Here is a 27,843-nt window from a genome sequence, read left to right as displayed (position 1 = left end):
AAAAACTCTAGGGAGATGACGAATCAGTCAGAGGCAGACAATTTTCCTGACTCCAAGGACGCATCGGGGGACGTCCAGAGGGGCAAACTCTCTCCTGGTCTTCACGGAGTCTCTGACATCCGTCATAATTTCGATGGATCTGCAGGAGAAAGGTGCATCTTTTCTCCATCTACCCAGCCACAGTCAGTCTCAGCAGCTCCCAGTGCCATGTTCCCCTACCCGACCCAGCATGGACCAGCGCACCCGGCTTTTTCTATTGGAAGTCCCAGTCGTTACATGGCCCATCACCCGGTCATCACTAACGGAGCTTACAACAGCCTTCTGACCAACACGTCTCCTCAGGGCTACCCGGCGGCGGGCTACCCTTACGCGCAACAGTATGGACACACTTACCAGGGAGGGGCTTTTTACCAGTTCTCCACAGCGCAAGCAGGACTGGTTCCGGGGAAAGCGCAGGTGTATCTGTGCAACAGGGCCCTGTGGCTGAAGTTTCACAGGCACCAAACGGAGATGATCATCACAAAGCAAGGACGGTAAGTGCACGTATGTACGGGCATGTCTGCTATACACCTGCAGACTGTCTGAGCTGCATCAGTGAGAAGCTTTTAGTTTGAATGTGTATTAACATCGAATCAGTATTTCCCCCCCACATAAAAAGGGGGAAAAAAACGACTCAAGGCCAAAAAGGTTGAAATCTCATGCATGTTTGTGCAGTTTTTTTTTTTTTTTTTTTTTGTCATGACAAGCGTTTTCTAAATCTGTCTTCCTTTATTTTCCACAGACGAATGTTCCCATTTTTAAGCTTCAACATTTCTGGCCTTGACCCAACTGCTCACTACAATATATTTGTGGATGTAATACTTGCTGATCCAAATCACTGGCGATTTCAAGGAGGCAAGTGGGTGCCATGTGGAAAAGCAGACACAAATGTAACAGGTACTATAGCTCATTTGTCCTTACATTTATTGCTAAATTATTTATTCTATAGAATATATATATTTTTTTGTTTTGATACATTTAACCACCGTACGTGGTTAATGAAAAAAAATACGGGCACACGAACTGTTTTTTTTAAAATAATAAAACATATTTCGTGTTTTAATTATTTGTATTTGTGCGCATTCTTTTTTTTTAGGAAATAGGGTTTATATGCACCCGGACTCACCAAATACCGGAGCGCACTGGATGCGTCAAGAAATATCATTTGGAAAGCTAAAGCTTACAAACAACAAAGGTGCCTCCAACAACACAGGACAGGTAATGCATCACCATACCCAATGCTTCAATTACACATATTTTTGGGGATTATTTTTATAACAGCAGATGGAAAAAAAACAACGTTTTTCCAAGTCACCTTTCTTTCATGTCTGTTGCATACAGCCGTGTTAGTATTTTTCATCTGGGCTGGTTTATTGCCTTACTGCTATCATCTACAGTCTTGTTACAATTATCATAAACTAAAGGATGTAATCGAGTTAAAACAGTTTAGCATTCTGCTTTTAACCATCTATCCAAAGTTTGAAGAGGAGTTTGTGATGTGTCGTCTTGAATCTCCAGATGGTGGTTCTCCAGTCTCTCCACAAGTACCAGCCCAGGCTCCATGTGGTGGAAGTGAACGAGGATGGGACAGAGGACACCAGCCAGCCAGGGAGAGTCCAGACGTTCACCTTCACAGAAACGCAATTCATCGCCGTCACCGCTTACCAGAACACCGACGTACGAGCACTTCTTCATTCATGGCTCCCGAGCAAACCTTTACTGGTTTTAACAAATGAAATATTACATTACATTACATTACAGTCATTTAGCAGACGCTTTTATCCAAAGCGACTTACAGGAAGTGTATTCAACATAGGTATTCAAGAGAACTACTAGTCACCAGAAGTCATAAGTGCATCTCCTTTCTTAAACAAGCATCTTAAAGCATAAACCAGAGCAAAAGTATAGTGCAGAGGCAAATTACTACGAAAACAATAATTGCAACAAACTAATACGAATAGGATAAGTGCAGTAAACAAATACAATATCATTCGAAAAAAAAGAAAAACTATTTTCTACACTTACAAATAATAGTTTTGTTTAGTTATTTGTTTTGCAGATTAATTAGAACGACATGTATTTTACGAGAATCAAGAAAATAAACACGAGAACGAGAACTATTGTTTCTGAATGTGACGCAGTCCGATCATCTCCAAACACGTGGTGGTTTTCTAATCGATATGATATTTTTTTTTCACAGATTACGCAACTGAAAATCGACCACAATCCGTTTGCTAAAGGATTTCGGGACAACTATGACACGTAAGTTTTTCTTTTATTTCTAGGATTTGGGGACTTTGATTCGATTGTAAAATGTGTTAATTGTTGCCTCTTAGTTTTATGTTGCTGTAAAATTGGTTAAGGTTATCATCATATAAAAAAAAAACTAAATGCACGTGTATAATTATTGTTTTCAATTGATATCCAAATTGGAGGGGGCTCATAGGATTTTTAAAATAAAGGAAATAAATAAAAAAAAGACGTATTGACAAAAATATACGATATATCCAAATATTCGTTACAATTATTCGGTTATAGTCACTGATGACAACATTTGTCGTTCATGTCAAGTCGGCTTGTCTTGCTGAAAATAAAAAGCGAATATTTGACCCGTACAATTCAGATGTAAAACAATTGAACAAAGCGAAATTTTATTTTTTTTACAATGCAACATTACATGTATCGGTGTTTCTTTCCTTCTCGGTATGAAGCAGCAGGCCTGTTTGGAAACGCTCCGTTTGCGTAAAGATAATCTCTGATGCCATGCATGTTTTAAAACCATGCACTTGTCTCTCAAATGGCACATTTCTCCCCCCCCCTCCCCCATATGCTCATCTAATTGTACATTTATTTGATTTGTAGAGAACCAGCTTCAGTGCACATTTCCAGTCATTGAATTGTTTCCCTGTTTTTTTTTTTCCCCTCTCCATCTTCTCAGTGTCTACACAGGCTGCGACATCGACCGCCTCACTCCATCACCGGGTGACTCTCCGCGTTCACAGATCGTGCCGGGTGCGAGATACGCCATGCCTAGCTCTTTCCTGCAGGACCAATTTGTCAGCACTTATGCCAAATCTCGCTTTCACCCTGGCGTGGGGACTGGTCCTGGCACGGAGCGCAGCGTCCCACTCGGCAACAGCTTGCTGTCCCCGCAGCAAAGCGACGATCCCACTGTTGCCTCCCCCCCGCAGCGATGGTTTGTCACCCCTGCCAACAACCGACTGGACTTTGCTGCCTCGGCATACGACGCCGCCGATTTCGCCGGTAACGCGGCCACCTTGCTGTCCTACGCGGCGGCCGGAGTGAAGGCTCTCCCCTGCCGACTGCAGGCTGCTCCAACCGGCCTCTTGGCTACTACGCAGACCCGTCGGGCTGGGGAGGACGCACGCCGCCGCAGTACTGTGGCGTGAACAGCAAGGCCAGCTCGGTCTTTTCCTGCTGGCCGACTAACTCGATCGGTGGCAGGGCGGGCACCAACTACCTGGCCGAGGAGGTCGACTCCATCACGACAGAGAGGTCGCCGATCGGCGGCTCGGACGAGGCCAAACCCAAAGACATGACATCCGAGTCGAGCTGGATAGAGACGCCGTCCTCCATTAAGTCCATTGATTCGAGCGATTCCGGTATCTTTGAGCAGGCCAAGAGGAGAAGAATCTCACCTTCTGCCACGCCGGTTTCAGAGACAGTGTCCCCGTTAAAATCTGAGTTGCTGGCACCGAGAGAGTGTGAGAAAAACTGCACAAAGGACATTGGTTATTACAGTTTCTATCCTCACAGTTAAAACCACCAGAACAGTGAATCTATCTATCTATCTATCTATCTATCTATCTATCTATCTATCTATCTATCTATCTATCTATCTATCTATCTATCTATCTATCTATCTATCTATCTATCTATCTATCTATCTATCTATCTATCTATCTATCTGTTAATCAATACAAATAAAAAAGTGACACGGACTGACACCTCCACAGTTAATGGCCAAAGTGTAAATTCTTCCATGGCTTGGGCGCCTTGTTTCCAGAAAACACTGTAATTGTGAAAATAATGTACATAATATTGAGCATTTGGTGATAGTGATTGAATGTGCACAGAATAGATTAAATTCGACTGATAAGTAGTGTTTAAAAAAACAAAACTATTCTGTTGAGTAGCCTAGTAAACAAAGATATCGATAATCTTGTACATTAAATGTTCTTGTGTAGCATATGCTGACATATTAATCCCTGTCAGTAAAAAAAAAAAATGTATTTTGTACTTTATCGATGCTGTAGGCTACCAAAAGTTTATGACGATCACTACATTCATGATATCTGTGGTTAAATGTTGGTAAAGTAAACTAAGAGTCTTTTGTTTTTCTTTAAGTCGGTTATTTTTCATGGCCTGTATGCTATGCTGTTGTGAAAATCTCTGTATCTGCTGTAATGTGATTGAAACATAATAAATGATGTTATCATCAGGACAACCAATTCAGTTTTTTATTTTTTTTTATTTTTAATAAAGACTTTCCCCCATCAAAATGATCTGTATTTAAGCAGACAAATAACTTTTACAATGACAGTTATTCCAAGTTGTTAAATCAGGACACTGAAATAATATTTTAATCTCTACTATTAGAAATAATCCTAATTAAACGATGACGCTTTCTGATTCAAAGATCCGCATCGCTAATGACACACAGCCAAAACAAGTTCACTGAAAGAGAGCACAGGAATAATGGGGGCAGCTAATAATGTGAATGCGCTACGTGTCATTTTCATATTCGCCAAAATGCAAGGTTACCCAGTTGGTTTTTAATGATTACGAAAAGTAGCACTACCTGATATTTTTGTGACTCAATTTTCGCAAACAACATTTGGTTGAAATTACTTTGGTGGCCAATCTGAGAGGGTGAAAACAACAAAAAAAAAGTTGTGAAGTTGACAAGTCTTCTGTTCGGCAGCCAAATGAAGTGACACATCAATGTGCAAAGGACCAGAACAAGACAGGGGTAAGGATAAAATCAATTTATTTTGATTAATATAATGAATGATTCAATCCTTATTTAATACCTGCCTCCGTCATCCATTTGTAATGGCATCATAACAAATTATATTAAACACTGCTATCAAATTAATGAAGTTAATAAATATAATTATATCTGGAAGATGCATAACAAACCCAATGTGCACTTAATTGGAATTTTGGTGTGAAGGAGAAGCTCACACCTGTCAATAAGATGTGTGGCATTTAACGTCTTGTGTGTGTGTGTGTGTGTGTGTGTGTGTGTGTGTGTGTGTGTGTGTGTGTGTGTGTGTGTGTGTGTGTGTGTGTTGCTCACTGACAGCCAGCAATAGGCTTTCCCAGGGATAAACAGTAGATGGCGATAGCTGAATGCAGGTCCTGTTCTCAAACAGCTTTTCATGCTGTGGTCCTTCTCAGCCAGTCAGGAGACAGCTATGATACATTTACAAAATGTATACGTTTTTAAAAATAAATACACTTCTATTTACGTCTCAGGCCTCTGGATTCAAGTAAACAGGGACTGTGACACCAGATGGCGATGCTACTATTATATATTATATCAGCTGAAGGAATCCCTGTTGTTAAAAAGACTAAAAACAGCAGAGCGAAAAGTGGTTTCAGCTGCAACCAACACATCAAACAGAGAAGTAAGCACTCACCCTGACAACAAACAAGTTAAAACTATCAGGACTCAAAGTCACAATTCAAAAATACCACCTATTGTTAAACTTCATGTATTAGCTGGAACAGTCATGCAGCCAGATGGACCAAGTTGGACCCTCAAAATGGGTCTATATTATATCTCAAGTTCAGTTACTTAAAGACAAACTTAGTAAAATGCCACATCATGGAGTAGTTTAGAAATAATTTAATATATATTGATTTTTATAGGTAAAGCAGCACAGTGGGGGAGGCCGCTATGTGTGGGTTTACTATCATGGGTATTTTTTGCAGGGTGCTAATGCCTTTGCAAGTGGGTGATCATTTGGGGGCTAAAGTTGGAGGGGACCTGCATCATCTAGAAAGGGGGGTATGCCATCACCTTTATGCTCCTGTTATTATAAACCATATGGATGCTCCACCTTAACATCCCCAAAGACGTATTATGTAAATACTCCTAATCTGAGAATTTGATTAGTTTCTGTCTTTGCTCTTTTTTTTTTTTATCTACAGTGGGTTATGATCAAGCAGTAACACATATGCTAAGACTTTCCATCTTGAGTTCATTTAAAGGTTAGAGGATGCCCCAGAAGACTCAAAGAAGCTGCTGTCTCTGAGTCATAACAGTCAACATTTTATGGGACAAACATCTTCTCAAAGTCATATCTCCAGAGAATACTCTAGCTGTAGTTTTAAAAGTGGCTGACAATATATTTCAATATTCTCATTTTATTCAACATAGCCTACTCATTTGAACTAAGTCAAGATGGAAATATAAGTGAGATATTGTATGGAAAATGTGTGGGGAAAACACTGCACATTTGGAGTGCAACATATTCAGCTAAAATAGTGAGTAAGCTTATGCCCACTGAGTCATGGTCTAATACAAAAAAACCCACATAAAGACATTGTTACATAACTTAACTAAACAAAGAGCATTTCCCCCGGAAGAGAGGGGTCTCTGCTCACCTCTGCGTCCCAACAAAGGCTTAACATGGAAGAGTGACGCGTCCACGTCGGCTGGCAGAGATGCGCATGTTTCAATGAACGAGGAGAGCGCGAGAGGCGAGCAAGCGGCTGACCGACGATGATATGAACATGTGACCGCAGTGTGGTCGCTCAGATACTGCTACACCTGCCCGGATTACACACAGCGGAGGTCTCTGCTCCATCTCTCTGACACCGCACCGTGACTGTACTGCTGAGGGGAGGAAGATGGACACCACCGACCAAGGTGCTCAGATAGAGCCGCTGCTACCCACGGTAAAGAGCCCTGATCTCCTGGGACACATACTCAACCTACCCATGCAGATGAATATTTCAGAAAGCTTAATCTATGTGTGTGCTATGTGCTGAATACTAACATTTAAGAGTTATTAAAAATGCAACTTTTTTCTTCAGGAGGCTGATCATTTTAGTGAAAATGTTTTCACAGAGTAGCTTACCTGTGGAGCTGTGGACAGGTGTGGTTCACCTGCAGAGCACCACTAACTCACAGAAAGATAAATTACATTTTGATATTATATCACCGATGAGGCATTTTTGTTCAATCTATTGTTCAGTGAGACAAAATGTGACTTGCTGGAACCTTGGCATGATGTGAAAGTTACTTTCTGAATTGAAACAGGCACTAGCAGGAGGCTTTATGTGTCAGTGTGATGCTGTTTTACAGTAGCCTATAACAGGGCTGTAGGAGTCATTACAGTAAGTGATGTTACTTTGTGCTATATCATTTAATAAATCTCTGTTGGGGCAGATGTCCGATTAATATAGTAAATTCAGGCAGAAGTGACCTCGTTCCGTCGTATGTTGTAATAAAGTTGATTATGGGTTTTTTTTGTAAAATGGCAGCAAATTTATGGTGGCGTGATGCTGTTCTGACGAAGCTACAGGATGTACAAAGGCATACTCAGGCAGCCAGGTCACACAGACATGCTCACAACAAACTCTTCCTACAAGTATCTTGGGAGGAAATGTTCTATTGAAATGTACTATTGATATAAAAGAAGTCCCTCAAGGGATGTTCTCAGAGACGCGTGGGCCCATCCCCATCGGTCTTTGCTGATCACTTTGGAGGAGATTTGTTGTCATTATACATATGCTGTTTACATAAAAACAGATTTTTCCATTTAGCCTGAGGTTTTAGACTGACTGAGCTTCTTTGCTCGGATAATATTAGAGCCACTAGGCTTTGATTTCCAAATGAAAGGTTGCAACCTGGCCTAAAAATAAAATTTAAGACTTAATCTTTATCTGATTTGGAGCAACACATGTCTGAGTTTAAAGTGTTTTGAGTTGCTGAGTGAATTATATATGTACTAAAGTGATTATTGTTTATCTTTCAGGTCAATTCCTTCTTTGGCTCATCAGTTGGGCGTAGAAGTTTGGTAAGTTACTATGGCCCATGGCCTCTAGGATCAAATTTAAGGACTAGCACATAAAATGTTGAAAATGAGGAAATTCAAATTATTTTTAAGATCAAACTCATAGGAGTATTATAAGAAGACAAACTTTCTAGTTGAGCTGCAGAAACACTCCTGTGAGTAACCAGGTTGATTTGATGTGACATGACAATCTTGCATATAAAGAAGGAAGAGGGATGGTTGATATCAAGCTTTGTCTTTGATGAGATGCTGCTGGGCAGCAGTGATGATGTCACTAGTATAATCTCATGATGAGAGACCGTCGATAGATGCTCACAAATTACAGTTGTTTGGCACAACAGAGGGGCGCCGGTGTCTATCAGGCATGGTGTGACGCAGGGCAGCAGGCATTTGCAGTGCAGAGCTCAGATTTTAGACTCTGCTGCACTCTGTCCAAACTCAGAGGACACAGCGGGAGAGCTCATGCATTCAAAAAACTTGGAGGCTCCTTGGCTCTGCACATATCAGGTAGGACAAGCGCCTTTTGGATTGAGGAAATACTCAAGATTGTTATGTGGTTAAGGAAGAGCAAGATGTGTTTCACAGAACGGACATTTGGGAAATTTTGTAGAAAGGGATCCCTTTCTCTTAGTGTCCAAAATGAGCGTAGAATCTACAAATCTACAAAAGTGGAAAACAGCTTTCTCCTGCTGACCACTTCTGATCCGTTTTGCAGCTTGGATACGGATGCAGACACTAAGTCTGCCAAAATGAGGGTTCAAAGCTTTAAAACACCTTAAATAGCATCTCTGGAAAAATAAATTAAGGACTAATGTTGACGTTTATAGCAGAAACATTTAAGGATTATAGTTTTTTTTGTGCCACATGAAAGCCTGTGCAGTTAATGATATTGCTGCCACTGATGGTTCCAAAATCGCCACAGCCATCTGTAGGGATCAGATCCAAGTATGTGCCACATCCCATGATTTCACTTCAGCTGTGTGGTTTGCCAGCCCTTAACTGTATCATGATTTTGTTGGTGAATGAATGATTATTGGTCAAAAAAGCATTTTTCTCTGGATTCCTGTTTTTCTTAGAACCTACTTTGTCCTTTTAGAACCGAGTTATTGATCTGATTTTGTTCTGATGATCATGTCTGAATTAGTAGCCAATCTGTCAGCATTTGTTAACATACTAACATCTCTTTGTCCAATCAACCCCTTTTACAATAATCTAACATCCTATATATATATATATAACTTCTTACACATTACAGGAACAACACTTAATGACAATGACAACATCTTTTTCCCAACAGTATTGTTTCAGCAGGTAGCATTACAATATGTATCAATATCTATTATTTATCCCTTTATTCATCAAATTAAGATGCCATTACAACAAAAAGGCCCCTTCTCTATTGCATTGATTGTGCTGCCTTAGAGTATATGTTACATAAATTAATCAGAAATGCTTCAATATGCTATAATAGGATTTTTTTTAGTTGTTGCCATTTTTGCATAGAGTAATTTATGAGTGCACAAACAGAAACCAAAAATAAAACTATACACATTAACTATTTATAGGACAGCTACAGATAACAGAAACACAAGAAGTGCTAGTCAACTGTGTTTTCTGCATTTTGCACATCATTCAATTCACAAATTATCATCTGTCTTGTCTGACAATACACCTAGGAAAGAATCATTAACGTTCCACTTTCACAAGGAAAAATAAATCCTTTTTGGGGTTGAGGAAGTTGGAGGGAAAGGTGACACCACTTTGAAACTTCACATCGTCCAATACAATTACAATAGGCCCCCTTTCCTCATCTAGCACATATCTTTCACAGAGAAAATCAAAGAAAGGTGCTCAGTGTTGTTGTACACCCCAATTAAGAGGACATTAATTATTTTATTATTTATTTCTAGATGTAGCAGAATATAGCAAATTCCAGTACAATTTTCCTGTAATTTCGTGTTATGCTGGGTTATAAAAGTCAATTTATACATTTTTACAATAGTATGTAGATGTGAAAAATGGAGTGTAAATGCATAGAAGTATGGTTGGTTGAGTTCTGTGAGAAAAAAGCAAAGAATGTGGGCATTGAATTCATTATGTGTCAAAGCAATAAAAAGTGATCGACAGTATAGTCCACATTGACTTCCGTTGTGCTGACTGAGTGAAGAGTTTTGAAAAAGTGAACCCAGTATTGAGAAATTCATGTTCCCAATTGTGCACAACTGTAATGCTGTCTTTACAAATGTAACACCGGTGCCCATTTAATATGGGCTAATGTGTCTGGTGTTTAAGTCACAAATACTGTCGGTTTAATCTCACCAGGGATGTTGATCCATGCCCTCTGTATTTCTGGACAGATTATCAACATCAGCTTTGTGTCCAGGCCAGCCCATGTGTCACTGCAGTTGTGAACAGCAGTGCCATTCATTATAATAATGCCTTGATGGTCAACTGGTGGTCAGGAGGCTAAGGGAAAAGCTGATATCGAGCAAGCTTTACTGTAATGCATTTTTAATCTGTACACAATGTCCAGGAGACATGAGTGATTCTGCAGAGCTCTATTGTTCAAGGAAGTAGTTGTGCGCTGGTCTTTAACGGCTGTGGGGCAGTTAACCATGTGCTCTTGCCTGACCTACCTGTTAGTCCAAATTATTTAAAATTGTAAAACAAATAAAAGAATACAGTTTAGGCAACACTTTCGATGAAGTATAAATCTCACCTTTGTATTGCTTGTCGAAGTTCGTTTTGTACTCTTTGGTGTTTGCATAGCTACATTCAGGTAACATAATTAACCGTCAGTTTTGATTCAGACAAAGAGTAGGAACTTTGGGAAACGGGTTAAAAATGTTAATTGCATCGTCCTGGTGATTAGTCTTTGAGGATTCTGGTTTTGCTCCTTCTACACACAGAAGAATAAGTTTGGCCAGTGTATTAGTGTGCAGATTCAGGATTCATTCATCTGTTTAGTGTTCAAATGCTCCAAAGTTTTGACTGAATCATGTCGTTTTATAAAAGAGTTATAAGCTGGTGTTGAGTTTTTATCTGCACTGTGAAATGACAAATAATGATTTCTGATAGTTTTACCACCTACTCCCCCTCATCTTTTTCTTCATGTATTACATAAGCAGGCCAACTTTCACACCACAGAATGATAGTACTCTCAGTGACCTGACTCTGATCAAGTAAATCCATGTGCTGCTATGGAAGATTGTGGTTAACTGCTTAATAACTTTTGTCACATGTGGGATGGGTGTCCAGTACTTCTGAGGTTGTATCAGCCTTGTGGTCCTGTAGGAGAAGGTGATTCAGGGGAAATCGTTTCTGCTCAAACAGCATGTCATTCAGTACTCTCTCTTGTAATCTGTCAAAAAATCAGATTGAGGATTATTTTCTTTTTTGCAATGCTTGTTTTCTGTCACTTTTGAATATGAGTGTCTTATAACTTTCTCGCCTGTTGCAATGACAATTAGTAACATAATATCAAAGCTGATACTCCTGAGTAGCCTGAGTTTGATCTCTCTCCTCAATTAAGAACAAGTGCAATGTATTGTTGTAACTGGAATACGTGTGGGCGGTAGAAGAAGATGGATAAATCAGTGATTAATATGAAAAGGAGAAAAGAAAATACAAGCCATATGAGAAGATTACAAACTTACTTAACTAACGTGTTGTAAACAGTGTAGTGATTCACCTTTTAAGCTCGGGTCACATTAACGATGTAATACAGGTCACTGCAGAGAAAGCACCTTAAACAAGTTTAATCAGGAGAGACAAGTGAATGAAGAAAACATAATTTTGTTCTATAACATGATAGGTGATAATAAAGTTTTGACAGAAGGTCTCTGTAGAGTGTAAGGTCTTACACTCTACAGGGAGGTTTATAATCAAGGAGCGTTTGCCCTTAGCAGCAGCAAAATAAATCCCCCCACGCAGTCCAGACACTGGCTGATGATACTGCTGAGACTGGTAGGCTGATGAGGCTGAAATGATGAATCTGTGGTGATGGGTATTTAGTGGAGGGGCGCATGAATGCACTAGAGGCAGAGAGAGGATCTTATTTAAAAAGAGACAGTGGTAAAATGATATATTAACAATGTAGGTGTGACGCTGGGCTATTAGATAAATGTGACCAGCTGATGAGAACAGCTGATAACACAATCAATTGACAGCCTAGACAATGACAGCAAGTAAATTATTAGTGAATGTGTGTAAGATAAATGGTAGTATATATGAGAAATAAACTACAAGCCTTATCGAAAATTTTTCACCTCAGCAAACTTTGATCTAGGCTTATAGTATTATCACACAAATAATAAACTACACACCACAATTCATAACATTAATTTTTGCCATTTAGCATTACAGATCTTTAGCAAATAATAATGGATTGGTTCACCAAATACAGCAATGAAATGCAACTTTAGCACCCTTGAACACGCTTAAGAGAAAACCCAAAACTGATAAGATTGCATCCGTCTAAAGAATAGTCTTCCTCAGTAAACCTACACTAGAGCGTCATGTCAGCTGGGTCATTTATTGTTCCCATTATAAAAAGAGCTTTTTGTTTGAACTAGGATAATACTCTTTCCTCTTCAAGGTGAGACGTGCAATTAGTTTCCGTGGCGACCATGGCATTTGGTTGGATAATGTGTTTGTTCATAATGCCCTCGACTGTGAGGCAACATCAAGTCAACAGACGGTTTGTTTCATGCTATGTTCAGGATACATTAGTAAACTTGAATATGTGTTGTTTCATGTTCCAGTTCCAGCTCAGATAAGATACTGTATGACTCTTGTGCTCTTGTGTAATGTTTATAGTGTTAAATATGTGTTTTTTTCTGTGTTTGCCATTATGTGGACAACAGAGGAATGATGATGAGGCGGTGGTGGACCGAGGAGGAGCACGGTCCCAACAGGGAACCAACTTTGGCCAGGAGGACCTTGAAGGTACCCGGACTGCACTGAATACATCTGGAATACAAAAAGCTTCAAGCAGTGAAAGGCTGCTATAGCTGAGTCCGCCCACCCTGTCCTTAAAACGACTGCTCTCCTCTTGACAGCTTATTCATAGTTAAAAGATAAGAGCAGAGTGGGAGGTAGAAACTGTGGGTGAGCTGAGTTTGCCTCAACAATTTCATAATCACTGAAAAACATGGACAATCAAAACAAGATACAAACAAGCAGTGATTTATCAAATATTGTAATAATGCAGGTAGCCTTTATGTATAGTATAACACTGTCAGTGTGGATACTGTGCATCTCATGCATGTCTGTTGTGTGTGTGTGTGCACTAATCACACTGCTTCAGAAGGGTTTGGTAACATCTCGTTTTAGGATGTTAGATGACACAACTGAACAACACTTTACACGCCAAACATCACATCAGTTTAAGGTTTATTGTAAACCTTAAACCTTAAACTCTTTGCAATTTATATCCAGAGCTCAAAAGCAGAAAAACTCGAAAATGTAAAAAAAATGAATTAAGCAGCAGAAAAATAAGATTATACTTAGTCTGTTGTTTCTCGAAAGAATGCAGCTTAATTTATTGAGTTCTGAATTTAAAAGTGTCAACAATAACGTATACAATGCTTTTTAACCAACAACTTTCAGAACAACATGCATGGATAATGGCTTGATTAAAGTAAAAAAAAGAAAAATATGTTTTTATTTTAATATGTCATTCTGGAGCCCTGTTTATGGTTGTCTGAATCTTTATATCATACTGCAGTGAGCTGAGTGGGCTGACTTACGAGTGCAAACACAGACGTTGGTCTCTCTCACTATCGCTGTCTCATACCTGCACAAACACAAACATGGACGCATATACATAGCTATGCAAGGCATTGAGAAGGTATGGATGTATGAATTAACAACCAGGCAACACAAATTTACACAGTGCGGGCATTGACTTTATATGCACAGTCATTTACAAAACAAATAAATCCCTCATTATTGTATAACTGCATCATTACATTTGACACATCATGTAGTTGAACTGTGTACACTTTCCTTGTCAAAGCCATATGTATAGCAATATGCACTGACTTCATGCGGTATGCTCATGTATTGCCTCCATGAAAAGGATACTATTTATAGATACTATACCAACAGTTTTTATATTATAACCTCACTTTATCACATTGTAATTGAATGCTGTACAAATTGTAAGAGCATTTACCAGATACTCCTGTGTTTCATTCATCATCAAATTGAAAGGCCCCTGCTGGCCAAAATAAATATTAAGACATGTTTTTTCCACCACTGGTTTAGTTAAGAGCTCAGTTAAACTCTTAATCATTCATGTTTGAATTGTCAATAAGATCACTTATTCAGTATTAAGTCAAAACATTACATTTATTTGCATGGGCTCAAATTAAATCATTAAATGTCTATCCAATTTTTTACATGATTGCGGACAAGATTATTATTTATGATGTAGACTATTTAAGAAGGCTTATTCTGATTTTGTTTCACTGTACAGCCAGCCACAACAGGTGGTATTAACTTGCTTCTCAATGGAGCATGGTCTGTTTAGTAAGCACTCATTATTACATGAGTTGTCTGTTTGAGCAATGCACGTCATCACAGTAAAACCCTCAGGATGTGCCAGAAGCTCAAAATGAATAATATAAAGCTCAATGGATTAAGATCACTATGATCAGTTGAATCATAATGTTCATCTGTGATTTCAAAAACACACACACATACACACACAGACACAGACAGGCATGTTGCAGTCTTCTAACCGCTGCGGGATGTGTCTCTAGGCCACAGGACGCTCTACATCGGGGTCCACGTCCCCTTGGGCAGTACCAGGCGCCACAGCCATCGCAGGCACCATCACCATGGAAACAAACAGAGGAAAAGGAGCAGGGACCGGGCCCCCACCTTGGTGGAGGGTAGAGAGTCTCCTGCTTATGGTACTAGCTGCAATCATGACCCTTGTCTGCATTATAGCATAGACATTTGTTTTTTTTCATTGTTCAGGATATTTTACTGTCTTAAGATACTTAGTATGGCCATTTCAATTTGAACCACTCAGGGCAATCACTTGTGTTCCCAGACACTCCCTCCCAGAGAGTGCAGTTCCTGCTCGGCACTGAGGATGATGATGAGGAGCATATTCCTCATGACCTCTTCACAGAGATGGATGAAATATGTGTGCGGGATGGAGAAGATCCTGAGTGGAGGGAAAGTGCCAGGTACTGTTAGACTTTCATGTCATTAACGTATCCACACACAGTCATGACCTACATATCATTACTGGAATCTCTGATTGAATGTACCGGTCATGAACATGATCCCACTTATGCTGATGAGAAATATAGCTGTGTGTCTAATGTTTGTGTTTCCGCTACATTAAGTAATCACAATTCATTGTTGTATTTGCTCGGGGAATTAACTTGTTGTTACTTTCTGTCTTTGATAATTGTCAATGTTAATCAAGATACCGAATTTATTTATCACATGAATTATGTTCTTCTGTTTGTGGTATATCAGACATAATTTATATAGTGATACCCTGATTACAGGCAATAAGGACGGGGAGTAAATAGGTGTTGTTATTGCAGCCTGAACAGGTGGCTAGCCTGTTTGCCTTCTGCTTGCCTCTCTCCTGACTGGTACTTAAACTCCTGTTACAGGTGGCTGAAGTTTGAGGAGGACGTGGAGGACGGAGGAGAGCGATGGAGTAAACCCTACGTAGCCACGCTGTCTCTCCACAGCCTGTTTGAGCTGCGAAGCTGCATTATCAACAGCACTGTGCTGCTCGACATGAGGGCTAATACCATTGAAGAGATTGCAGGTATGAGGGGAAACTCCATGCACCGAGGATGAAAATCTTTTTTCCTAATGCTGTGACCTTGTGTTATTTATATTTGTTTGGAATCTAGAAAGATATTGATGCACTAACTAATTTCTCGTCGCTCTTAGCCAGAATCTAAAAGGCTTGTCTGTCTCTACCTTAGACATGGTCTTGGACCACCAGGAGTTATACTCACCACTGGGAGACGAGCTCAGACAGAGAGTGCGTGAAACACTGCTGAAGCAGCACCATCACCAGAACCAGAAGAAGCTGGCTAATCGCCTGCCGATTGTACGCTCCTTTGCTGACATGGGTCGACGGACATCGGAGCTCCACTTGGACAAGAATGGTGAGAAAAACAGGACTATATAAATGTATATATCCTAAACAGTCTTTGGTTGAACTGGTCACATCATGTTGACATACTATGCAAACTGTGAGAAGGGGTCCTAATTATTCTTAACTTCGGTTTAAGGGGTTGCAAGTCAAAAAGGGTGGGATTCACTTCTGCACAGGGTTCTGTATGAATGTGGTTAGTATTGTTTTAGTGCAGACACTTTGTAAATGTGCAATATGTGTATGTGTCATATATGCGATTTTCATTTTGATTCTAAACACCCACCATCTGCACACCCACCTGCAACAGCCCCACTGAAGTTAAGCGGTGGAGGATATGCAGTATGCCCTTGCACCTTTACCAGCTTATACAAAAAAAAACATATTGTAGAAGCGAATATTCTCATGATTCATGTTGATACTGGCAACTCAAAATAGGTTATTTTTGTTTGGTTGAAATGGTTGAATTAAAAAGGAGATTAAAAAACAATGCGAAAATATGCAGATTGTTTGCTGTTGTTTTGTTTGAATTCTGGGCTAAATTTAGTCCAGGACAAGGTTGTTATTGCCAGCATTATTTGCCTATATCATTACCAACTATGTTTTATAAGCTTCAGGTTTGCCAGAAAAAGACCTGACAAAATTAGTTAGCAGAACATATCAAAATGTTTGTTAAATAATTTTCTAGTTTACTAGATATCTTGGTGGCAAATTATGAGTAATTTAATTTCACTGCTGTGGCAGCAAGCGTTTTTCAAAGCAACAATCTCTTATAAGCTTCATGCCATGCTTTGTAAGCGTATTAAACTCTATAATTAGTGTTAAAATTTGACCCTGCTGTTAAATGAATACAGAATCTAGGCCAGACCTGTCAGGCTGCTTGGCAGTAATCATGTTAACAAGAAGCTGTTTTTTCTCCGACAGCAACAGGAATGAAAATCTTTTGTGGCTTTATCCACCGTAGCACAGGTTTAAATTGTCCTCTATAATCTGTGTGTGATCCACACTCCTGTTCCATTTCTAGGAACATTCTGTATATTTCACGGTCATTTTCATGATATGTAGTGAAATCATCAATTGCTGAAATGTTGAGACATTTTAGGAAATTATTCTTAATTCACATTTCTGGATTACCCAGGTCAGATGACAGCCTCCCAGTCTCATTTAGCAAATCCAGACGGGAAAGGGGACATAAGTAGAGAGAACAGTTCTGTGGACTTCAGCAAGGTATAGTACACACACTGTGCAGATGCACTGTAATACATCCAGTATTTTATACTACTTTATACTTCTACTTCAGATGTCAGAGGGAAACATTTTTAAGTGGAAAGGCCATCTAGTTAAGGATTAGGATTATAACCATGTTTAGTATTGCATCAACATAACAACCACACACAGCAAAGACAAAGACACATCTGTGTTGAAAACATTTTGCAGAATGTATAGGATTTTAACCATTTTTCCAAGTCAGTATTATTAATTGCTTCATGTCTTTTCTCCTGTTCATTTACATATTAATGCAATGTAATTAAAAAACAATGTATTTTTAGAACAATTCTACCTAATCAGCCACCTCATTCATTAACGCAGCAGCAATCAAAGTCCTTCCCTGCATATCATCTTACATGTTATTATTTACTTAATGCACACAGCAAAATAATCAGTATTAACTGTGTCACTTTAAAAACCAACACTATAACAGTGTTTATGGAAGTCATGACCCATCAGTACATCACAGATATTATGTTGGATGGTTCTGGACAGCCTCCCAAGAGCCACATGAACTCTATGAAGGAACAAACAACACTCCAGTCAACACTTGCCTCCTCATAATTATCGCTGAAAAATCAACACCTTTAATGTTGCAGAGTTTTCTGTACAATGCAGTTTCACTGCATTAAAGAGTGTAAAGCAGATTAAGCTACTGTAAGAGGATCAGTTTCATAGTCGGGGTCAGCTTTTATACGCTTTTAGGAATCATACTTGGAAAATTAAATTAAATGATTTTTTCTGAATTATTATGCAACAGGTCAAACTAACATCCATGTTTCACAAATATTTTGTAATATTCTATTGTGACACATCTGTGACTTATTTTAATGTTACGCTCTATGGCACACAAAGTCTGGACAGCTGGACTATATTTAGACTAGAATCCATTCAAACCATTCCATTCGGGGCTTAATGTGAGAATGAACAGCACAAATAACTACTTAATATAGCGTGTCCTTTCGAACATGAATTATTGTCTTTTTTTACTTTCTCAAAGCTTGCTCTCAGTCAAAGCAGCTTAGATGATAATCTAATCAGAGAGGGTGCCAACGCCTTTTATATGATATTCCAAACACTACACATTGTGTCCTCTTTCAGATAGACCTTCATTTCATGAAGAAGATCCCAGCAGGGGCCGAGGCGTGTAACGTGTTAGTGGGAGAGCTGGAATTTCTGACCAAGCCGGTAGTGGCATTTGTCCGCCTTTCACCGGCGGTCCTGCTCAGTGGGCTGGCTGAAGTCCCCATCGCCACAAGGTTACTGCAGGCTGATTCAACTAAACCAGTTCAATTAGCTACTGCATGAATATATTTTATCTATCCAGCTGAACCCTGTTAGTTAGTTCTGATAGAGATTTGATTTGACAATGTGTTTTTAAAAAAAGTCCGTTTTTGCTTTTAGGTTTCTGTTCATTATTTTAGGGCCCCTGGGTAGAGGGCCTCAGTATCATGAAATTGGAAGATCCATTGCAACACTTATGACAGATGAGGTAAGAATTCACCCAAGGACACCCTATTATCATGTTATTATTCTGCAGGAGTTATTTATTTTATTGTGTGGTTTGTTTTGAATGTCAACCAGATGTCATTTTCTGCAGGCACTTTGCATAAATTCACAGTCCAGCAGAACTCAACAAATTCCTGAAGTGATGGAACATTTCTCAGCATGAAACACAGCTCAGAGCTTTTATGACATGCTTTTTGGCGATTAGTCAGCCCTCATGTCCTCCTTTTTGTCTGGGTTTTAGGCTGCTTTCCATCATCACTGAGGAGGAAAACATGGGCTTTGACAAAGTCCAAACTTTGTTACAATGAGTAGATTCAATGAGACTGGATGGTTCTTATCTTTTTATTTTTTTACGATTATTTTTGGGCTTTTTTGTCTTTATTAGATAGTACAGCAAAAGATAGACAGAAAAGGGGATATTGGCCTTTGCTAAAGATTCAGCCTTAGTTCATGGGGTGCTCGCTTCTTACAGGTGAGATAGCAGATCGCCCTGAGGCTTTATATTTTATAGAGAAGAATCGTAAGTCAGTGATTAACACTAACTTGTGTCATAGTGAGCAGGTTTCTATGTTTGTACAGTATATTCTTCTGATGTTCATATGTGTATGTCAATGTGCATGTCTGTATAATTACAATAAGTTTGGCAGACATTCGTGCATTTGCATAGCCATGAGTCTATAAAGTATACATATGTATCTTGAGGGATGCCATATACTAGGGGAGTGGTGAAGCTCGCGTGTACATTTCAACATGTGCACATTACTGCAGTCAGTCAAGGTTTTAGTGCAAAACCCATCAACCTTCCTTATTTTTCTGTCTCAAGGTGTTCCATGATGTTGCGTATAAAGCTAAAGACCGAAATGATCTGATCGCTGGGATTGATGAATTCCTCGATCAAGTGACAGTCCTTCCTCCAGGAGAGTGGGACCCATCCATTCGGATAGAACCACCGAAAAATGTACCTTCTCAGGTTAGTAGGAATTTTGTTAGCTGGTTCCCCTCCTTTCCTCTCTTTCAGATTTTATGTGACTCTTGAGATTTTGTGCTTGAAAAGGGACCTGACTTGCTGTTTGTTGTTTGTTAAACAGGAGAAAAGGAAGAAAAGTAACATTTTACCAAATGGATTAGTAGAGGGCGAGGAGGAAGAGGAGGAAGATGGCCACGGAGGTCCAGAACTGCAGCGTACTGGAAGGTACTCAGTGTTTAAAAAGTGAATTCTAATCTCCAGCGCAAAGTTTTATACAGAGGTGAAGAAATACAATTGTTGAACTAACTGAGTGCCTCAAACTAAACTGTGGATATGCAGTATTGTGGCAGTACAGCATGCAGCCCACTCACAACGCTGCCTACTTGCAGAGAATCTATTCACAGTTGGACTACTCAGCCTCCAGAGCTTCACACAACACTCAGTTTATTTTGTTATGTACAACATATAGTGGTTGTAAAGGTATACGGATATCAAAGTGTACCACTGCATTGAAATTGATGGTTATCATAATGTGTACATTTGATAATTTATGGTATTGAAAAAAAACTGAGTGTGAGTGTGTATGTGTGTTAGTTAAAGGCACAGACAGAAGCAGTCTGGCTGCACTCATACCGTTACAACCCTAGTAACATATGGAGAAGAATTTGCAGGTAGCCTGCAGTTAAATAATATGAATGAAATGGGATTTTTGTTTGAGTGTTCTCATTCAATTGGTTCATTACAAAAAAAATTGCTAAAATGTACACAGACCTTTACAAAATCAAGCCAGTAAACTGAAAAATATCACTTTTCCACAAAATCTACACCGTAATGCTGATCATCTATTTCTGTGTAAACTTGGGCTGTAGTTGTAGTCATAACCAGGTTTCCATAGAAACACCCTGCCTGTTTGCAGCTAGAGTGTTGAACGTTGGGAAGAAGGGAATCGAGGGAAAGCAAACAAATAAAATAAAAAAATAAAATAATTTTAGCACATTTTTCAAGAATAAAGCTGTAATGTTATGTAATTAAATGTATATTGCTGTTTTAAAAATAACATCTGTTATGCTTTTAACAAAGGAAGTTTTAAAACGTGAATATATAAAACAAGTGACAAATTTCCATTTTTTACATTTCCAGGTGGTTTGGTGGTCTTTTCCTCGACATCAAGCGCAAGGCACCCCACTACCTGTCCGACTACACTGATGCTTTTAGTTTACAGTGTGTGGCCTCTTTCCTTTTCCTCTACTGTGCCTGCATGTCTCCTGTCATCACCTTTGGAGGACTACTGGGCGAGGCAACAGAAGGACGCATAGTAAATCACACGCCATTTCATCTAAATGTTCACAGTGTTCTGCCAAGACTAGATGTACACTGCTGTGCACTGTGCCAGCCTTGCAATGCATTTAACTTGACGACAGTTGTAGTTCAATATGATTAAGGTTTTCGAGGTAACTTTCCATCAATAATGTCTCTGTCCTTTCCTATTCCTCAGAGTGCAATTGAGTCATTGTTTGGAGCCTCACTGACTGGAATAGCGTATTCCCTGTTTGCAGGGCAGCCCCTTACCATTCTGGGAAGCACTGGGCCAGTGCTTGTTTTTGAAAAGATATTGTTCAAATTCTGCAAGTATGTCTTATTTTCATGTGACGGTACACAGAAATTATCACTTTAAAATATACTATTAATTCCATCTGTGCATTTTGATTACATAAGGTTACTGTTGGATCATTTCTGTGGTCATGAATACACCATTACACAATCATCTTGCCTCCCTATAGACAATTTAATGTTCTGATTGTATGGACAAAAGACAATTTCATTTAATTGTGATAATGTCTTCTTCAATCCACCACATTGCAGACAGTAAATAATTAATATATGATGTGGTTTGATCTCAAATCTGTCCCATAATGATGTTTCCTCTTTAATCTGCACATAGGGAGTACGGCCTGTCCTACCTGTCTCTGAGAACCTGCATTGGTCTCTGGACAGCTGTCCTCTGTCTCATTCTGGTGGCTACAGATGCAAGTTCCCTCGTTTGTTACATCACACGTTTTACAGAGGAAGCCTTCGCCTCACTCATCTGCATCATCTTCATCTACGAGGCCTTGGAGAAACTTGTCCACCTGGGAGACCACTATCCCTTTAACAAGAACAACAACCTTGACAAACTCACCATGTACTCGTATGTGGAAACTTATTCTCACACACTATCCTGTGCAAAGTAGTGAAAAAAAAGTAATTACTATTTACATGTCTTGGGGGTACTGTAAATCCCTGACAAATGAAGGATTATTCAATCACCCAGATGTTCATTTGCATCCACAGATGTTCATGCGTTGAGCCTTCCGACCCCTCCAATGCCACCCTGAAGTATTGGGAGATCACCAACGTCACTGCCTCAGAAATCTACTGGGAAGCACTGGAGACCAAGGTGCTTCACACACTGATTTGGTTTAAAAAAGCAGGAAAAAAAGAAAGAATAAAATAAAAAAAAATCTGTTGGTCGTGGAGGTTTTACATGCACAGCATAGCAGGAGATAATGAGTAACACAAAGAAAAACTGAAGAGAATACTGTTCATTTAAGTTTTCCACCTTAAAGTGGCATGCCCACCTAGATGCAGGAAACTGAACAGAGGAGATTAAGGGCATGTTGGCTGGATTATAATGGATTACTCATTGCAAATCACTATAAAAGCACATTTTTTGTACTCAGTTAAGTTTTTGTGGACATGGATGCTCATAAACCACATTTGTGGAAACCTAGAGTCTGCTGATTTATCTGTATTGGTAATCAAATGATGAGTATGAATAACTGTGACCCCGTGTCGTTGCAGGATTGTATTGAAAAGCGCGGGGAGTTTGTGGGCAGCGCTTGCGGCCCTAATGGCCCTTACGTTCCCGATGTCCTATTCTGGTGTGTCCTTCTCTTCTTTTCCACCGTCCTCATGTCCGCCTTCCTCAAGGAGTTCAAGTTCAGCAATTACTTTCCCACAAAGGTACTATTTTTCACACATTATCATTACATTAGAATGCATTGTGATCCAAAGCATGAGGGTAAAGCTACTACAGCTGTATAGTAACATAGTGCAGTGGTGCCCTCTAGTGGTCAAATGTAGATACTGCAAATTAGAAACAAGGACATTTGGAAATTAAGGCGTTCCGTTTAATGTAACCCCTTTTGTTTGCATTTATATTGAGTAAAATGAAACTTAATTCTCCTCTCTATTAGGTGAGATCCATCATCAGTGACTTTGCTGTTTTCTTCACCATCCTGACCATGGTCTTAATTGACTATGCCTTAGGGATCCCCTCTCCAAAGCTAAAGGTTCCCAGTGTGTTTAAGGTTTGCTAGTCCACAAATTAAGATTTAATCAACAAATTGCTGACAAACATTATCAAGCTACAAATTATTTCTAACCGTCAACAATCTTTTTTTCTTTGCTTTCATCAGCCAACCAGAGATGATCGAGGTTGGTTCATCAGCCCTCTGGGGCCCAACCCCTGGTGGACCACAATCATCACTGTGTTCCCAGCTCTGCTGTGCACCATCCTCATCTTCATGGACCAGCAGATCACAGCTGTCATCATCAACAGGAAGGAACACAAACTCAAGGTACTTACCTGTTACCTGTTGGTAAGATTGCTTTAACTGTATAGACTCTTGGCAACATGCTGACTTGAATTCAGCATGTCTGAACTTGCTTCTAAACTTCACCTTTATTTACTGGTGCTTTCCCCCCATCAGAAAGGCTGTGGGTATCACTTGGATCTGTTCATGGTGGGGCTGATGCTCGGCGTGTGCTCTTTGATGGGCTTGCCCTGGTTCGTAGCAGCCACCGTCCTCTCCATCAGCCACGTCAACAGCCTGAAGCTCGAGTCAGAGTGCTCAGCTCCTGGAGAGCAGCCCAAGTTCCTCGGCATCAGAGAGCAACGCTTCACCGGCCTCATGATCTTCACCCTCATGGGCTGCTCCGTCTTCATGACATCTGTCCTCAAGGTCACTGCATTTTATTATTTGTGCACTCTTGTCCAACTATTCTTTCGGGTTCATTCAGTGTGACTTAAAGTATCCTTCTGTCGTTGTACATATTCCTGAGTGCATCATCCTCAAGAACTTTAATATTTCTTGGTTAATTACTGATTGTCACTTTTGTTGTATTCTTCAGTTCATTCCTATGCCTGTATTGTACGGAGTATTCCTTTACATGGGGGCATCTTCTCTCAGAGGCATTCAGGTAAAGTCATTTGAATTGCACTGTATTTAATGCATATTTTTTTGCTCAGATAATGTATCACTTCATGAGGAAACACAAGGATATGACAATTCCCTTATATGGCATTTGATATGACCTTCTCTGACTGGACAAAACATAACCGATGTTGAAAGATAATTACATCACACACATAACAGCAGAGTTTTAAACATATATTTTTGTTTTGCTTTTCAGTCTTAATGGTCACACTGGGCAAAAATCAGAAGTCTGCACTCCTAGAGTTACAATGTCGTCATCACCTGTGCAAAATTTCAGTTGTAAATATTTTTTGGGGAGAAATACAGTTGGCCAGTGTGGTTCAATTTTGATTTGTAGACGCTTCTACCTTTATAGATAGTTTATTCTCACTCAACAATGATCGGGAAGCGCCTCCATATTGTCTGGCTGCCCAAATAAAAAGTGTTAATTGGCCTCTAGTGTGTTCCCAGCATGTACAGAACACCTGGCTGTTATTTAATTGCCCTGTTTAATTCTTATTTTCTGCACTTTAAAATACTCTCTATTATTTGTTTTGAAAACTATATTTACATTAAGACAGAAACTTTTTTGGATGATTTGGATAATACTAAACAGCTTCAGAGTTGGACGATATAATTCGCTGTGGGCGTGTCACATTTAAGGAACCCTTTTACATTACATGTGCATAGGTTGTGGTGACTCTTCTAAAATGGTGCATTATGAAGATAGATTTACTATGTATGTATGTATGTATGTATGTATGTATGTATGTATGTATGTATGTATGTATCTATCTATCTATCTATCTATCTATCTATCTATCTATCTATCTATCTATCTATCTATCTATCTATCTATCTATCTATGTGGCCAAAAATAAGTAACTAGAAATTTAAGAATTGTTTAATCATTTATTCTCTCCAGTTCTTTGATCGCCTGAGACTGTTCGGCATGCCAGCTAAGCACCAGCCGGACTTCATCTATTTACGCCATGTACCCCTGAGGAAGGTGCACCTCTTTACCATCATCCAGCTCACCTGTTTGATTCTGCTCTGGGTCATCAAGACCTCCAAGGCTGCTATTGTCTTTCCCATGATGGTGCGTAAAAATTCAATTTTCGCAGCATACCTTTTCACCACACATCTAATCTTAGTGTTAATAGGGCTCAGTGTAAGAGTACGGATGTGTAACCAGGGTCAGTTGGGTACCTCCCACCTTAACAGTGATTCATGCAGGAGTTATTGGAGACAGACCAAACCTTTTTTTTTTTAAAGGTGTAGTGTGTAGTATCTGGCCAAAGATTTTGTTTAAAAACATTCAAAAAATGTATGAATTTTATCAACTGAATGAAAAAAGGTTACAGTGCTGGCGTAATGTCAAAGACATTTATGTATTGTTGAGATATCTACTGAAATGAGCATGCTTAACCACTAGCGCTGGCCTGTCCTGTATTATAATATCACTTTTGCCTTAAGAAGCGATAGTGATTCACTGTAGAGTATAGTCAGCCCTTATGAGAGTATGAAGAAGTATAGCTTCACATTAGAGTTTGTTTATGATATTAAATCCAAAGTGTCACAAATTGAGCTCACTTCCCCTGGAGTAGGGTGGTCGCTGGGAGACGGGCCTTCAGTTAGCGTTTAGCTGTAACAACTAGCATTGAGCCAGCGCGAACCCAAGCTAACTGAGTGTCAGTGGGTTGTGGGCAGTGTTGGCGCTTGGTCTAACCTGTGTAACAGCTGCAGCAGTGAGTTTGCTGATCAGGCTGTGTGATACTAGTCCACTGGTATCACACCTCTGGCACTGGGCTGAATTTGTGTTGCTACAGCTCTGCTAACTGAAGATCTGTCTCCAGAAGCTACCCCCCTTTTGCTCCCAACAAAGTAGTTTCATGATGGTATGGAGGAGAAAAATGTTCTCGTTTATGCCCCTTTGGATTTAATACAATAAACAAACTATCAAAAAGTACATGAGCTGTTCAGCCACAGTAATCACAATACAGGCCAGTGCCACATGTGAAGATTGTAAGATAGCAATGGTATTTTGGCCGGCTCCCAGATTGTTAGCAGTTTGGTCGAATTTTATAAATTTCAATTGTATGGACAAAGGATGGAGGTGAAAGGCTGCCCCCTATTTCTGTGAAGCATGCATCTTACACATTGCACCTTTAACTCTCCCAAAAATAACTCATGGATCATACAGATTAATGTCAATCATATCAATCATATCTTTTGTCGTGAAAAAGTAGAGAGTTTTGCTACTGTGCATTGTTTAAAGTCACAGCTATCTATGACTGTGAAGGAATTGTCCTTCTTGTATCATAAACTTCTCTCTCTCTTGTAGGTTAAAGCTAACTTAAGATAGGGCTTCACAGGTCAGGTCAACTGTCTGTCTCTGTCCGCCTGCCTCACTCTGTGCTTCTGATAAGGCCAGTTAGAAATCTTCTGTTTTCGGTTTAGACTCAACAGGCTGGCGCCTGGTTGGAGACGCTGGATTAGAGAGACTGTACAGAGGCTATGCTGTTGCTAGGACAGCAACATTTCATGTTTAGATCTTGTATCCAATAGATTCCTCACATTTGCCAGGTTGAGTTAGAAATAACCCTATTTGGACATAGCTGGTCCCGGGACGGTTAAATACTGTGAGTACTCTGTGATTCACATATGGTGTTTCCCTATTCTCCTCGATCGAGCTTCAATAAATATTCCAGCTTAAAACATCCGGGTCTCCTGAAACTCCTTCTGTCTTGAGTGAACCAGCTCTAAGATTTCCATCACAATGACCTTATTTTAAACAAGGTTTAAACTGATTTGTCCTTCATACCTTCTGCCTACACCACTGCTTAGCACAGCACAAAGCATAAGACATACCATTTTGTGGAATCATAGGCTTCTGTGTGTCAATTCTGCAGGTGTTGGCTCTGGTGTTTATCAGGAAGCTAATGGACTGTTTCTTCACCTTGAGAGAGTTGAGCTGGCTGGATGACCTCATGCCAGAGAGCAAGAAAAAGAAGCTTGAGGATGCTGAAGAGGTGTTGTTGCTATCATTTACAAAAAATGTATCACAGAATGCATGTCAATTTCATTTATTTGTATTAATATTTACATGCATTTATCTTATTCGACCCTCAGGAGGAGCAGAGTATACTGGCAGAAGATGAGGGAGTTGTTCAAGTGCCATTAGAAGAAAACAAGTAAGTTATATTTTACTTGCAGTATGAGTTTTACAAGTAACAATTACACAACAATTTTTTTCTACATACCATTCAATGTACAGTGCATTTTAAGCTGTTGTGTAAAGATGAGAGCATAAATTGACATCTCTTTTCACAGGGGAATACCCATCATCAATATCACAGATGAAATGTCAAAAGGTTCTTTTGGAAATACTTGGACTGCCAACAGCTAAGACGTTTTAGAAAAGAATCAAGAACTCAAAACATTATGGTAAGACTTTTTGCATTGTTGAATATACAGTATACCCACTTATAGCTGACAGTTAGTTTTGTGTGTACAGAGAAAATAAAAACAATCAAAGTGTGTCATTACATATTGCAAAAGCATTTTGACTCAAATACTGACAATGTAAAAAATAAAAAAAAGAAGTCTACTGTACCTTTAAAGCTGAAT

At 39.5% G+C, this 27,843-nt stretch overlaps 1 protein-coding gene across 1 annotated transcript; it reads left to right on the top strand.

The window, feature by feature from the left end:
• On the top strand, positions 1 to 27,622 carry LOC129104926 (sodium-driven chloride bicarbonate exchanger-like). The gene is given in 31 exon segments (XM_054615791.1): positions 1 to 533; positions 782 to 936; positions 1,136 to 1,257; positions 1,558 to 1,716; positions 2,240 to 2,301; positions 2,978 to 3,348; positions 3,351 to 3,791; positions 8,533 to 8,597; positions 12,956 to 13,037; positions 14,858 to 15,010; positions 15,154 to 15,292; positions 15,734 to 15,894; positions 16,058 to 16,243; positions 17,369 to 17,457; positions 18,601 to 18,758; positions 18,904 to 18,991; positions 19,832 to 19,978; positions 20,097 to 20,200; positions 21,116 to 21,290; positions 21,471 to 21,604; positions 21,918 to 22,163; positions 22,307 to 22,412; positions 22,817 to 22,978; positions 23,212 to 23,325; positions 23,434 to 23,595; positions 23,728 to 23,979; positions 24,149 to 24,217; positions 25,139 to 25,312; positions 27,126 to 27,245; positions 27,346 to 27,407; positions 27,547 to 27,622. Coding segments are annotated over 31 exon segments (5,052 nt in total). The 5' UTR covers positions 1 to 15.
• Positions 27,623 to 27,843: the final 221 nt, after the last annotated feature.

Source organism: Anoplopoma fimbria, chromosome 16 (assembly GCF_027596085.1).
Source record: "Anoplopoma fimbria isolate UVic2021 breed Golden Eagle Sablefish chromosome 16, Afim_UVic_2022, whole genome shotgun sequence".
Taxonomy (NCBI): Eukaryota; Metazoa; Chordata; class Actinopteri; order Perciformes; family Anoplopomatidae; genus Anoplopoma; species Anoplopoma fimbria.
The sequence above is the reverse complement of the archived record's forward strand: the minus strand, read 5'-3'. Positions and strand labels throughout refer to the sequence as shown.